General features: G+C 41.4%; 1 protein-coding gene across 8 annotated transcripts in view; it reads right to left on the reverse strand.

The window, feature by feature from the left end:
• KCNMA1 (potassium calcium-activated channel subfamily M alpha 1) overlaps positions 1–16,139 on the reverse strand; it is a 1,262,580-nt gene that overhangs the window by 96,141 nt on the left and 1,150,300 nt on the right. For all 8 annotated transcript variants that reach the window (XM_069753065.1, XM_069753070.1, XM_069753069.1 and 5 more), the window contains 2 exons: positions 10,521–10,745; positions 9,398–9,590 (listed from right to left, as the gene is read on the reverse strand). In XM_069753065.1, the coding sequence (XP_069609166.1) occupies positions 9,398–9,590; positions 10,521–10,745 (418 nt within the window). The remainder of the gene's footprint in view (positions 1–9,397; positions 9,591–10,520; positions 10,746–16,139) is intronic.

Genomic DNA, 16,139 nt, shown 5'->3' on the forward strand with positions numbered 1-16,139 from the left:
TCTGAGGTATTCAGAGCCATACTGTGTGCTCAGATCCAGCCAAATGCAGCAAAACTGATCGGACGTCGTTTCATACTACAGATGGACAACGACCCAAAACATAAAGCCAAAGCAACCCAGGAGTTTATTAAAGCAAAGAAATGGAATATTCTTGAATGGCCAAGTCAGTCACCTGATCTCAACCCAACTGAGCATGCATTTCACTTGTTAAAGACTAAACTTCAGACAGAAAGGCCCACAAACAAACAGCAACTGAAAACCACTGTAGTGTAGGCCGGGCAGAGCATCAAAAAGGAGGAAACACAGCGTCTGGTGATGTCCATGAGTTCAAGACTTCAGGCAGTCATTGCCAACAAAGGGTTTTCAACCAAGTACTAAAAAGGAACATTTTATTTAAAATTATTGAATCTGTCCAATTACTTTTGGTCCCTTTAAAAACAGGGGTGGCACATGTTAAGGAGCTGAAACTCCTAAACCCTTCATCCAATTTTAATGTGGATACCCTCAAATGAAAGCTGAAAGTCTGTTGTACTTCAACTACATCTGAATTATTTTGTTTAAAATTCATTGTGGCAATGGCTATAACCAAAATTAGAAAAATGTTGTCTCTGTCCAAATATATATGGACCTAACTGTATTTAAATTATTTTAAAAAATGGTGTTGGGTCTCCCCCATTATTGATAGCCAGCCAACTATAGCAGACAGATGGGGACTGGTATTCCCAGATTGATAAGGTGTCAAGGATATTGACTCTTCCAACCTAAAAATAGCAGCCGCTCCAGAAAAGGCTCATCTTGCTCAACTCTTCCCATTTGCCCATGTGCGGTGGCAAGTGGGGTAATTTTTGTCGGGTTGATGTCAGTTGACATCAAGCCCCTAGGATAGTAATAGAGAGATGTCTAAAAATCGCCCCCATTACTAACCCAGAATAAAGTCCTTTATTTTAAGTAAAACTCCCCACCCTCTTTAACCATTTATTCAAACAAAGGACTTTATTCTGGCAGTGTATTTTTTACAATATGACTATGGGTTAGTAATGGGGGTGTCTTATTGATGCATTTCCATTATTTACCTGTGGGCTTGTTGTCAGCTGACATTACAAAGCTCAGAACAACCTCCCAAATATTACGCCACTTGCCAACGCACCAGGGCAAATAGGAAGAGCTGGGTAAACCGCCAGAATTGGTGCATCTAGTAGATGTGCCTTTTCTGGGGCTGCTGTGGGCTGTTATTTTTATGCTGGGGATGGCTAATATCCATGGCCCCTCCCCAGTTTGAGAATACCAGCCTCCTGTTGTCTGTTAGCTTGACTGGTTGTCAAAATAGGGGGGACCTCACTTTGATTTTTAAATTATTTAAATATTATAAAAATATGGCATGGGGACCCCTCTACTTTTGATAACTAGTCAATATAAAGCTGACAGCTGGGGGTTGCAGCCCACAGCTGTCGGTTTTGCCTGCGCTGGTTACCAAGAACAGAAGAAACTCCATGTCATTTATTTAATTTATTTATTGCACAGGAATGGGCTGATGAATACTCTGATCAGTCTCGCCTGCTTTGTCTGCCATCACTGAGAGCAGGTGTAGGATGATGAGAGTAGAACTCTCATTAGCCAACGCCTGTAAGTGGCAGTAACCATTTTACCACCGATCAAATCTGCTGGCCCCCCACTAATCAGAGCCGCCGGTGTTTCTCACGCTGTCACACAGATGACAGAGTAGGAAACAGCCAATGTTCGGGCTGCTGAACCCGAACAGTAACATGGACTTCTCCAGGAAGGTGTTCGATACGGACCCCAACGTTTTTCTGTTCGGGTTTGCCCATATCTAATTTGCGACTCTGACAGTATAGAAGAAACCCCTTTTTCAGAGTTGCTGAGCTCATCGATCATCTGCAGCACTGCCAACATGACGTCAGCTCACTGCTCATGCCAGACACAGGAAGCAACGTTGGAGACTTGTTGGTGGACTCGGGAAAGAGGAGTACAGTCTGGTTTATTGTGTTTTAACCGAGGAAAAACATTATCCGAAGGAGTACAAACTGTCTAAATGATGAATGCTAGTCCATCAGATAGATATAATGCTGCATATACCGTGGGGTGGTATCTTGTAAAAACTTAGCGCACCCCTTAGTGTTTGGAAACAGTAACCATGAATCATTCTACTGGATCATAAAGATCACTTTAGCTCAATAACAGCTGCAATGTATCCTATGTTCCTGCCTGACACTGATAATCTATATGCTCAGTAAATAGAGGTAAAAGCTGAACAGGACCAGCACATGGAGGTCAGCTTTCTGGTAGAGTTATGACTGGAGCCTGGGGAACCATAAACCACTGCCTACCGTTCATTACCAAAGACCAAGAATGAAATGAAAGATTTATCTCTTATTTCTCTTTTTTATTATTTATGGAATAGAAAATGATACAGTTTTCTAATATACATACTGTATGCAGCAGTATGTTACTAAAATCAATGGCCAGGACAATGACAACATCATCTAGAGCAGTGTTTCTCAACTTCATATCCTTAGTATTGAATAGGTGATAATTTCATCACCTGCTCCAGCATTAATTCCATCACCTATGCAATACTAAGGAAAATCATGAAAACATGACCTGTTGGTGGATCTTGAGTACTGGATTTGAGAAACACTGATCTAGAGAAAGGCAGCCTTGCTAGGAAATAATTGATAGTGAGTAATCCACCATACTTAGTTTTATGTGTCCAGTGTGACCCATCACATGCATGACTGACACCACTTTTTTCAATTCAATTTGCCCGTGGATGCATTGGGCTTTATTCACACATCAGCATTTTTGATCAGCATTTGATCAATATTTTCATACCAAAACCAGGAACTTCTCCAAAACACAGAGCAGGTGTCAATCTTTCAGTTATAGCTTTTCCCTGCAAGTTCCACTCCCGGTTTTGGCATGCAAACACTGATGCAAAATACTGACCAAATACTGAAGTGTGAATAAGTGTATGTGTACACGTTGTGGACTCCATTGCAGATTTTTCTGTGCGGATTCTGAAAAATCCGCAGGTAAAATGCTGTGTGTTTTACCTGTGGATTTATGGTGGATTTACTGCCAATTTTTTCTGGATTTCACCTGAGTTTTTACACCTGTGGATTCCAATTATGGAACAGGTGTAAAACGCTGCAGAATCCGCACAAAGAATTGACATGTTGTGGAAAATAAACTGCAGCGTTTTCGCGCGGAATGTTCCGCAGCATGCGAACTGCGGATTTGTTCTTCCATAGGTTTACATAGTACTGTACAATGCTTGGAAAACTGCTGCGAATCCGCAGCATCAAATCTGCATCGTGTGCACATACCCTAAGCCCTTAGACAGGCTTGATCTATAGTCTAGGTGCAGAAAGGTCCTGCAAATCAATCTGCATCAATTCTAATCTATACCATTCTTCTGTACAGCTGTGGGTACCTCGCCTGCGCCGGGTCCGGAACTGTCGGGGCTGTCTCCTTTGTTGTCCGGGGGAAAGAGTAAGAAACCGAACAAATCTCGACACCCGGAAACAGGGGGCATGCAAAGCAGCTGGGCGCGAAGGGAAGCAGTCAGTTTGGGCGCGAACAGGCAGTGAGTGGCAGGCTGAGCAGAGTGCTCCGTCTCTTGAGCACTGGCGCTGCGAAGGGCTTTGTGTGCCAGCCCACGCTGCTACTGGTGGGATCGTTAAGAAGCAGGGTGTCGTGCGCTCCAGGACTGTGAGCACAGGAGGTGCGCAGAGTAGAGAGGGCTAGGAACTTGACTTATACCTGCGGTCCTCCTTGCTGGTAAACTCTGACAGAACCACCTTGGACTGCAGAGACACTGTGGCCCTCTTTGACCTGGCCACAGTAATTCATGGACTAAGGGCTCAGCGGAAATTACCGGACACTGACTGCTGCCGCCAGAAGACAGACCATAATGTAAAGGACTTCCCTGCAGACAACGTTTCAGCCGTCGCTGACGCTGCAACCCTCTGCGGAATTACAGAGTCTAAAAAATTTATTTTTGGCGTTCTTGATTTTTTTCCTCTATGGTGATTACCGATCTGGTTAATTAGTTCATTTTTATTTTGATAGCTGACTTTTCTGAACATGGCAATACCGCATACTTGATTTAAAACAGTTTTTTACTTTATTTGTAACCCCTTGCTGACATATTTCATAACAGAACATCCCTGTGCCCTCGGCTTTATTGATCAGAGACATACTATTACTGCATGGCAATCATGTGTACACACAGTCTGTGCGCAGATGATCACTGCCTGGTGTCAGCTGATTCTGACAGCTGACACCCAGCACTAAGTGCCGGGAGCGGTGCATTTAACCCTCTAAATTCTGCGGTGAAACATGACAGCAGCATTCTGGGAGGTGGTAGAGGGCTGACAGCCCCTCTGCCTTTGGATTGGAGACCTCGCAGCTTGACGCTGGGTTCCGATCCTTGCCATGGTGACCCGATGTCATCATGGCGACATCTGGGTCACCAGAGCAAGGAAAGTTGAAAATTGTAAACATATTTAAAAAAATCAAAAATAATAACAAAAAAATCAAAAGATATTGTATCTATAAATAAATATCTGTATGAAAAAAAATATAAACAATAAGCACTGAGATCTCATCTTATCTCCCGAGATCTTGGCGCCGAGATCTCCATCTGCACATGCACCTCCCCCGACAGACATTTTCCCGAAGTCTACCGCATAGTAAACCATGCGGGGGCTTTGGGCTTTCACAAAATGTCGGCAGAGCCCCAGCAGCGGCGCACATCCAAACACCCCCTCATCCCAGCCTGCAGCAATGCTCCACTCTCTCCTCCTCCAGCAGCAACCCTGGGACCCTGTTCCACCGCAAAATTTTCCCCCAAAAGTTTGGGGGAAAAAAGTGTGTCTTATAATCCGAACAATATGGTAAATGAAGTATCGCTGTTATCATAATATCCTGAAAAATAAAACGGCCTTATCAATTTTACCACACACAGAACGGCATACACCCCCTCCAAAAAAAATCCTGAATTGCTGGTTTTTGTTATTCTGCCTCCCAAAAATCAAAATAAAATCAAAATCAAAAAATGTCATGTGCCCAAAAATAATGGCAATAAAAACGTCAACTCATCCTACAAAACACAAGTCCTCACATGACTCTGTGGGCCAAAATATAGAAAAATTATAGCTCTCAAAATGTGGTGAAGCAAATGTTTTTTGCAGTAAAAAGTGTCCATTATTGTGCGACAGAAGTCAAACATAAAAACCTGATATAAATCTGGTATTGCTGTAGTCGCACCTGGGTTTCTGTGTAAATCTCTGAAATACATGATTCAGACAGAACCCCTGGAGGAAGACTCCCTAAAATGAGGCAGATGGAGACACTGTGGACGTCGTCAGACCTGTAATCCGACGGTGTCCGTCTTTTTAGGATTGCATAAAAGTGCCGTCGGTCACAGTTTTGTTCACTTCTGAAAAGAAGGGCACCGCTGAACAGAGGACAGACGGAGTCCAGAGTAACTCTATTGCCTCATTATAGTGAATGTATCCCCTCAGGGGTTTCATCTGAATCACGTCACTCAAAGATTTAGATGGAAACCCCAAAGTAAGTTGTCAGTGTAGAATGCAGGATAAATGTGATCCCAAATTTATGTAAAATGTTCCTAAAAAAAGCTTCAATCCACAAAAAAGAAAGCCTTCACTCAGGTCTGTCACTTGTCAATAGAAATATAGGAGGCTTCCACATTACTGGTAGCAGAAAGGCTCTGAAAAAGCGAAATGGCTCCTCACCCACCAAAAGAAATTCAGCAAATTCTTTGCTCCCAAATCCAAATGCCCACTCCCTTCTGAACCCCACAGTGTACCTAAACCACAAATTGCACTCATATTTGGCATTTCTGAAGCAATGAGAGCCCGCCTAACTTACAGGTGCATGCCTTCGAGTCCGGAAGCACAAGCCAAACATACTGGTGACTGCAACATACTGGTCACCACAATGTACTGGTCACTACAATGTAGTTTGCAATTCTCACTTGGCAACATTCATTGCTGCTTGTTTCTTGAAAACACCAATGGAGTCAATATCGTCACTACACCTGTAGATAAGTTGCCCAAGGGTATAGTTTAAAAAATGGGGTCATTTTAGGGGGGAATTTCGCTCTTCTAGGAATTATTGGCTCTGCATTTTGAGTATTCAATCTGTGTTAGGAAAATCTGTGCTCCAGGAGGCAAATAGTGCTCCATTCCTCCAGAGTCACTCCATATGGCTAATCAGCACTGTACAGCCACATATGGGGTATTGCCATGTTGAGAAGAAATTGTAGGACAAGTTTTGGTGCCAGTTTTACCCACTTCTTGAGTGAAAATATAAAATCTTGGGCTAAAACAAAGTTTTGGTGGAAAACATGTAGTTATTTTTTCTTCACTGCCCAATGGTATAAAATTCTGGGACACACCCATGGTGTCAATATGATCACTGCACCCCTAGAGGAAGTCACTGAGAAATGTAGCTTGCAAAATGGAGTCACTTATGGGGGGGTTCTGCTGTTGTGGCACCTCATGGGCTCTCTCAGTGGGTCATGGCACCTGCAAACTAAAACAGTAAAATCTGGCACTCCTTGCCTCCTGAACTTTGCACTGTGCCTTAAAAATTAATTGGGGAGTGTAGTTTATAAAATGAGTTCACATATAGGGGGTTTCTGTTGTTCTGGCAACTCAGGGGCTCTGCCAATGTGACATGGCACCCTCAAACCATTCCAGAAAAATCTGAAATACAATATGGCGCCTCTTCCCTTATGAGCTTTGCAGTGTGCCTCAAAAGTAGTATTCCCCCACATATGGGGTAGCAACTTACTCAGGGGAAATTGCACAACAAATTATACAGTGCAATTTCTCCTGTTACCCTTATGAAAATGCTAAATTTTGGGCCAAAATAACATTTTTGTGGGAAACATTAGATATTTTTCATTTTTTTGGCTCTACGTTATAAACTTCTGAGAAGCACCTGGGGGTTCAAGGTGCCCACTACAAAACTAAATACATTCATTGAGGGATCCAGTTTCCAAAATTGGGTCAATTGTGGGAATTTCCACTGTTTAGGCAGATCAGGGGGTCTCCAAATGGGACATGACGACCGCTAAGGATTCCAGGAAATTTTACATTCAAAAAGCCAAATGACGCTCCTTCCCTTCCAAGCCCGGTCATGTGCCCAAACAGTAGTTTTCTCCCTTATATGGGGTATCGGCATACTCAGGAGAAATTGCACTACAAATTGTGTTGGGCAGCTTCTTTTATCCTTATGAAAATGCAAAATTTGAGGCTAAAATAACATTTTTGTGAGGAAAATTTGATTTTATTATTTTCATGGCTTAAAGTTATAAACTTCTGTGAAGCATCTTAGGGTTCAAGGTGCTCACCACACATCTAAATACATTCCTTGAGGGGTCTAATTTCCAAAATGGGGACACTTGTTGGGGGTTTCCACTGTTTAGGCACATCAGGGGCTCTCCAAATGGGACATTCAAAAACTCAATTGGTGCTTCTTTCCTCGCAAACTCTGCTGTGCACCCAAAGAGTGGTTTTCTCTCTCATTTGAGGTATCTGCATGCTCAGGAGAAATTATGCAACAAATTTTGGAGTCGATTTTTTTCCTGTTACCCTTGTCAAAGAAAAAAAAATTGAATCTGAAGTAAATTTTTTGTGAAAAAAAAATGTTCATTTCTTTTTCAACATTCCTAAAATTCTCGTAAAGCACCTGAAGAGTTAATAAACTTCTTGAATGTGGTTTTGAGCACCATGAGGGGTGCAGGTTTTAGAATAGTGTCACTTTGGGGTATCTTCTATCATAAAAAAAAGCCCTCAAAGTGACTTCAAATATGATGTGATCCATAAAAAAATGGTTTTGTAAATTTTGCTGTAAAAATGAGAAATCACTGGTCAACTTTTAACCCTATTAACTTCCTAACAAAAAAAAAGTTGATTCCAAAATTGTGCTGATGTAAAGTAGACATGTGGGAAATGTTATTTATTAAGCATTTTGTGTGACATATCTCTTTGATTTAAGGGCATGAAAATTCAAATTTGGAAAAATGTGAAATTTTTAAAATGTTTGCCAAATTTTCATTTTTTTCACAAATAAACACAAGTCGTATCAAAGACATTTTATGATTATCATCAAATACAATATGTCATGAAAAAACAGTCTCAGAATTAACACGATCCATTGAAGCGTTCCAGAGTTATTACCTCATGAAGAGACAGTGGTCAAAATTCTAAAAATTGGCCTGGTCATTAACGTGCAAACTACCTTCGGGGGTAAATGGGGTTAATGGGGGACAGGGAGTGATTTGAAATTTAATATTTTTTTTATTTTTTTCACTTTTTTTAAACTTTTTATTTACTTTTCACTGTTCTTATTAGTTCTGTTAGAGGACTTGAAGCTGCGATTGTCTGATTGCTTATGCTATATACAGCAATAACCCTGTATTGCTGTATATAGCTAAAATCACAGTCTCCTTTGAAGTCTGACCACAGGCAGGGTTTCAAGGAAGCTCTGAAATTACAAGCACAGAGATATTCAACAGACATCTGGCTGTCATAGCAACTCATTGGCAACAAGCGATCACATCATGGGTGCGCCAAAGCGTACTTAGAATGACACTACCCCATAACACGCATGTGTTAAATGCCGCTGACAGAGTTTGACAGTGGCATTTAACAGGTAGATTTTTAGAGGCAGGTCCCTGTCGTGTATGGGGCAGGCTCACCTCACTCCGAACATCCATTTGTCTTGTGCCATACATGTACAGCGGATGTTGTGAAGGGGTTAAATATTTGGATTAGTCTGATTGTGTCATTATTATAGCATCTAATGTGAATACCAAATACATGTTACGATAAATCTTACTTTACACCTTACACAACATATCCTAAAACTGTTGTGTAGGAATGGTCCACGTTATCATGTCCCTTTTGTGCCATGCATACTCTTCCTATAGCTAAATATTATGGAGATAGTATCCACTAAAACTAATGTTTCTAAAAAAGACTATCCCGAATAGTATGCAATGAATCGGAGGCATACAGGGGTACTGTAGTACATAGCCTTATAGATTTCCAGTGCAGTTTTCCAGTCTGATAAAAGTCACAGCGTGCACAGAGCAGTAACACGCTTCTGTTCATGAGACCTTACTTTGGAATTTTGTGACTCCATACAAACCGTCCTTGCAATACTTGATGTGCCCATCGTATGCTGCAAAAAGGTTTCAAGAGACCCATCAAAGACATCAACAACTTAAGCGTTGTCACAAGCTGAGAGCAGATCTGTAAAAGGCTGAATGAAGGATATCGCTTGTGCCAGCTCTGTGCCTTTGGAGCTTTGCTGGCAAGTGACAGAGGGCCTGGCTTACCTTGAGAGTTAGCTTGCAAGACCCCAATGCTGTCATCAAACTGCATGGATTTGATGTTGAGAGATGCCAAGATACATTCCTTGTCCTGAAGTGAAGTATCATCAATATTGTTCTGATTGGCTGACAGAATAACGCACATGTCACACAGGTTAATGTTGACAGCCCTTAGATCAGCTCGACTTAATGGCGTACCCTTAAGGTAAAAGAAGAAAAAAAGAGGGAGGAGTGAGAAGAAAAGAAAAAACTGATAGACATGGATATCACGGGAAGGTTGCAACAAGTGATGCAAGAAAACAGCCAAAATAAATGTGACAAAGGCTACATTGAAAAAAAAAACCCTTGTTCGTGAAATATACAAAATGGTTAAGGAAAGTAGGAAAATAAATCAGCAAATGATTCAGCATGACAATGTCACCTTTCTCCAAACCAGTGTACATGTGTGACCATTGGAGAATGGAGCAGGGCTGCCTGCAGGGTGTTTGCATTTGCCGGCTGACTGCAGTCTCCTGCTGGATGTGGAAGCTCTTTGTGACATTGAAGCAGTGGTCAATGAGAGGTGTGCAATAAAATGTTGTAAACACTGGGCAATTCTTCAGGAAGGACAATAGTCCTAGTTCATCCTGCAAAATTTCCCATTAGTTCACATCTTATAGTCTAAACTACATATTTAAAATCAACGTGTCACATTGAGAATGTTGCCTAAGCTGCGGACAACATGGCACCGAGCAGGAGGAGCTGAGCAGATTGATGTAGACTTATGAGAAATATTCAGTATAACTTAGGGTTTATTCATTTTAATCTCTGCTCATTCTGAGATTTTCAGTCAAGTAGGTGGTTCTATCAGTGATTGACAGCTACATTTTCTTGCACACATATAGAAGGAAGACTGTTACTCAGTAAGACCAACCACACACCTGAAAAGCCCAGAGTAAGCAGTTATAAATGAAGAAAACACAGGTTACAGATCACCTACTCTATCTCATATGGCCTGCAGCTTGGACTGTATTTCAACGTGACAGGTTCACTTTAAATATCACATTATACTGTACATCGAGATAGATTAATAAGACATTAAATAATGAAAGCCTTTGGAACAGCACCTTGACATTTGCCTCTTACTTACAGGCAGGATGGAAACTTTTGGAAAGTTATGCAATGTTTCCCACTCCCTCTTTAGGTATTCCAAGGAGCCCACAAATACTATCGGCTTCAGTTCATGATAGTGGAAGTTGCTGGCTCTGAGCGGCATTACCAAATTTCGAAGCCCAATGAGTGCAGAAGAGACATCTCCAAAAATACAGACAACTACATGGCCACTTAGAACTGTCATGGCTGCTTCACTGCGAGTCTGTATTGGATGACAGAATAAAACATGAGTTGTAGAGCATTGGAAATACATGAAGATCATCAATGTGTAATAATGAAAGGTGTTCAGGGAGTACCTTTATAGAGATAAAATCGGATTAAAGTAGGGTAATTGTTTAAGCAATTCATGAGATACATGAATGAAACAATAAAATACACAAAATACTGTGACTACATTGAAGCCTATTTACCAATGTTGGCTAACACAACCTGACCCACACTGTTATGTTTTTAGTTTGCATGGTGTGTACACAAACATTTATCACACTTGTGGTTATAACTTCAGTGACTGAAGTGATCAGATATTTTCTGGTATTGCAACCCCACTGCATAGGCAGTACTTGGCATAATTCACTTGATTCACTCTGTACAGAAAAGTACCCAGTTTATTATCATATAGAGATATACTGTAGGTAAATTTGTGAATGAAGGTAGCATAATATTTGCATGCAGGTGAAAAGTAGCCCCCCCCCCCCAATCAATGTTATTGGTGGGCCCTTGTCACCCCAGTCCGACACTGATGAAACCCCATTAAACTCAAAGTTATTGAAGGCAAAGGACTTTAAAAATGGAAGAGGATACCAGACATAAAATGTTGGAGAAACCAGACATTTCCATAGGAAGGTTGTCTTCTAAGCAACATGCATCCAATCTTACATGGCTGTGAGCCAAAAGCATATCCAAACTTATACTATTATGCAGCACTTACAGCAGCGCGGAAAACATTTAGGCAGGTGTGAAAAAATGAAGAATGCTTTTAAAAATAAAAGTGTAATATTTTTCTTTTTGCAACTGAAAATGCAAAGATAATAAAGAGAAGAAAAATATAGATCAGAGTGTGACTGCAGTTTACCTTCAGAACAGCATCAATTATTCTACGTACACTAAGTCAGGGAATTTTAGGATTATGCTAAGGGCTCATACTCACTTGCGAGAAAAACCGACGAGTGCAATCCGATAAAAAATTGGATTGCACTCGGACCAATGTTATTCAATGGGTGACATCTCATCTGCGATTTTTTTCTCAGCTGAAATGGGACTGATAAAAAAATCGCAACATGTTGCGAAAAAAACGCACAGCACTCGCACCATGCGAGTGCTGTCCGTTTTCTTCTCACCGGTGTCCTTTGAAAAAAATGGCAATTCATACGCCGCTACTGTAAAAATCACACTGACAGGTTATAGTAGAAAAGATAGAAAAGATATATACACATAGAATATATATATATATATATATATATATATATATATATATATATATACACACACACGTCAGTGACACACACATATATATATATATATATATATATATACTAGATTGTGGCCCGATTCTAACACATCGGGTATTCTAGAATATGCATGTCCCCGTAGTATATGGACAATGATGATTCCAGAATTCGCGGCAGACTGTGCCCGTCGCTGATTGGTCGAGGCAACCTTTATGACATCATCATCGCCATGGCAACCATTATGACATCTACGTCGATACTGTGCTCGTCGCTGAATCAGAAACGTGGGATTTCTACGTCCTTTATGACATCATCGTCGCTGTGCCCGTTGCTGATTGGTCGAGGCCTGGCGGCCTTGACCAATCAGAGACGCGGGATGTCTACGTCCTTTATGACATTATCGTCGCTGTGCCGGTCGCTGATTGGTCGAGGCCGCCAGGCCTGGCGGCCTCGACCAATCAGAGACGCAGGATTTCCAGGACAGACAGACAGACAGAAAGACAGACAGACGGAAAAACCCTTAGACAAATATATATATATATATATATTTATATTACATAGAGAGATAGATAGAAGAAAAGCTGATAATTCACTTGCCCGCTTGTGCAAAATCACTGCAGGAGCCGTCAGGATAGGAGACATGGTTTACATACAGTAAATCCATGCAGATTAGTTAGATATATAGATGTGTGTGATCAATACAATTAATACAGTGTGTGTGCAAATTACTGGTCATGTATTTAATTAATAAGCAAATATTTATTGTAAAAAAAATGGTGTGGGCTCCCACGCAATTTTGAAAACCAGCAGAGGGAAAGCCAGCAACTAGGGGCGGATTTTTATAGCCTGGGAAGGGGGTAATACTCATGGAGCTTCCCAGGCTATTATTATCAGCTCCCAGCTGGATAATTAGCTTTTACTGGCTATTAAAATGGGGGACCCCCCCAAAAAATGATGTGGGGTTCCCCCATAATTAATAACCAGCAAAGGCTATGCAGACAGCTGCAGGCAGATATTTGTAGCCTAGGAAGGGACCATGGATACTGGCCCCCATGGCTAAAAACATCAGCACTCAGCTGCCCCAGAAAAGGTGGATCTGTAAGATGCGCCAATAACGGCACTTAGCCTTGCTCTTCCCACTTGCCTTGTAGTGGTGGCAAGTGGGGTAATTGTTGTGGGGTTGATGTCACATTTGTATTGAAAGGTGATATCAAGCAGGCTTAGTAATGGAGAGGTGTCAATAAGACACCTATTCATTACTAATCCAATAGTGAAATCGTAGAAGTCAGTTTCATGTCATATTCCCTGACAAGACTGAGTGCAGCAACAAGACACAATGTAGTTATACTGCATGTCTTTCTGGAAAAGATTTCAAAGCAGACTGGGATTTCAAAATATGCTGTTCTAGACAGAAGCATCAAGAAATGGGCAAAGTTGAGGAATGTAGATGAAGTGGTAGGCCAAGGAAACTTAGTTCAGCAATAGTACAATAATGAGTGTCTGCAAGGAACAGTTTAGCATGGTGGAAGTTTCTTGAAAGTTTGATTAATTGTGTCTTCAATTTTGAGAAATAAATGCAGATAAATACCCATCATGCAATATCATCAGGGAGGCATCTTACTGATTCCAAATTTATTTAGCAGCAGGACAGCAAACCCAAATCTGGAAGAAGGATCAATCATCCTCAGCTGACTATATAGGCATGTAAAGTGACATATAAAAGTTTGGGCCCCCCTTATCAAAATTACTGCTATTGTGAACAGTTAAGCAAGATTAAGGTGAAATTATCTCTAAATAGTCTAAAATCAAAGATGACCCATTTCCTTGGTATTTTAGGCAAACCAAGTATTATATATTGTCAATTTTAACATATTAAAAATTACAAAGAGGAAAATAGGCACCCTTGGAGCTTTGTGTGCTCAGATAACTTTAAGCAAGGTTTCGGATATTAATTAGCCTGTTAGGGTTATGGCTTGTTCACTGTTTTTCCGTTAAGAAAGGCCAGTTGATGCAAATTTACCAACTTCATAAGAACCCAGCCTCCTCTAATCTTGTGTGAAAAAACAACAGCCATGCCGAGCAGCTGCCTAGCAGTCTAAAAATGAAAAAGGTGGAGGCCCAAAAAGTAGGAGAAGGCTATAAGAATATAGAAAGGCATTTTTAACTGCCCTTTCCTTTGAAATGCTATTTAGAAATGACAGTTAACAGGAACAGCGGAGGTAAAGATAAGGTCTGAAAGACCAACCTAAATTTCAGTGAGAGCTGCTCGTAGGATTGCTAGAGAGGCTAATCAGGACCTCCGCTTGACTGCAAAAGGCCTTCAGAAAAATTTGGCAGACCCTGGAGTTGTGGTACATTGTTCTACTGTTCAGAGACACCTGCACAAATATGGCATTCATGGAAGAGTCATCAGTAGAGATGAATTAACCTCTTACGGTTTGTTTTGGTTCAGATTGGTGAACTTCCCAATGTTTGCTGAACTTATCCAAACCCCATTGAATTCAATGGGAGACAAAACCAAACGCATAGACAACATCTTCAGGGGGGCAAAAGCTGCCAAAACAGCTCACATTAGGGGCAGACACCAGGAAAAGTAGCATCAATTGACCCAGAGTATAAATAGCATAATTGTGCAGCATAGATGCATTGGCCAGAGCTTGGACCAACATTTTTTGCTTAAATATTGATCAGTGACAGGTAGATAAATGACAAGTGTAGGCCTGGTGCTCTGAGAGCCCTACTAAATTCAGACAACACACATGAAGGAGACCCAACTTGGAGTCCAATCATTTCCAATGAGACCCCTTCTACTAAAGGCAACCCACTGGAAATGGAAACCCAACTTGGAGTCTCCACATTTCAAAAAAATACTGGCACACACCACTAAAGTGGCATCAATTTCCCAAGATTAGAAACAGTATAATGGTGCTCTGAGACCCCTTCCATTACATGCAACCCACGAAATGGAGACCCCTGCCACTACAGGTAGAATGCAACAAGGAGACCCAAATATGAGTCTCCATTTAACAAAAAATTGGCTTCTCGTGACTCGGGAGGACGGAAAAGGAAGAGGAATAGGACAAATATTAGGTGCTTAAAAGAACAAAAAGGCAAATAATAAAAGTAACAGCAATGGATACACCTTCTAACTGTTGCGCCACCAAGGCACTTGTTAGCAATATCAGCAGCAGCAGCAACAGAGCCACAGAAGCCATGACAAAGGTGTTACAGACTGCAAAACTGCACCATTGCCTAGTCTGCCCAGTCTTCCACTGGAATGCAAAAGTCATTGGAGATCCATGACTTGTTCATCTTGATGAATGTTAGGCAATCTATAATTTCACGTGATAGCCGGATGCGCTTTTTCATCAGGACACCAGCAGAAGTGATGATGACATGTTCTGAGTTGCCGGGAATGACAAAACCTCCAAGGCATGAATGGCGAGCTCAGGCCACTCTTCCATTTTTGAAGACCAAAATGCAAAAGGGTCCAAATCCGCCTGATGGCATTAATATTGCGCTTGAGATACTCCTGCACTCCTGTGATACTGGTTCAATATGTATAAGACTTGTACTCTGTTCTGCTGGTGCAAGGGATGGTCTAAAACCATGTGTGAAATGACTCACAGAAATTGCTCCTGCCACTTAAGCTGCTGCTGTTGCTAATGGCAACCCAGTAGTCAGCACTATTTCTAATCCTAACAATATGGGCATCATGTTGCAGATAGTGCAGCAAGAAGTCGCTCATGTGTTGAGCACTTTCATGAGGTACACTCAAGCTTGCTTCCTCCATCCTGTCCCGCCAACCATGGACAACATAGAGGGGATCATTATCCTCTTTACCTCCTGACTATTGCTCGCCTATCAACTCTTCCTCCTCGTACTGTTCCATTTGTTCTTCGACTCCTGCATATTCATCAACAGTTTGTGTCGTACAATGAACCCCTATCAATCGCTGTAATCCACCCTCTCATGGCACCCACCTGTGCGGCGATAGTCCTAAACTTAGAAATATTGGTCTCCTTTCCACATTCTCCTCTGCTATCTCCTCTTGCTCTGGGACCACCAGCTCCACTCGCAAACTATTCAAAGTGCTAACCATCTTAGTAGGCACTTCAAAACTGTTCACAAGGGTGCAGAGATCCTTT

The sequence above is a fragment of the Ranitomeya imitator genome, chromosome 2 (assembly GCF_032444005.1).
Source record: "Ranitomeya imitator isolate aRanImi1 chromosome 2, aRanImi1.pri, whole genome shotgun sequence".
NCBI lineage: Eukaryota > Metazoa > Chordata > Amphibia > Anura > Dendrobatidae > Ranitomeya > Ranitomeya imitator.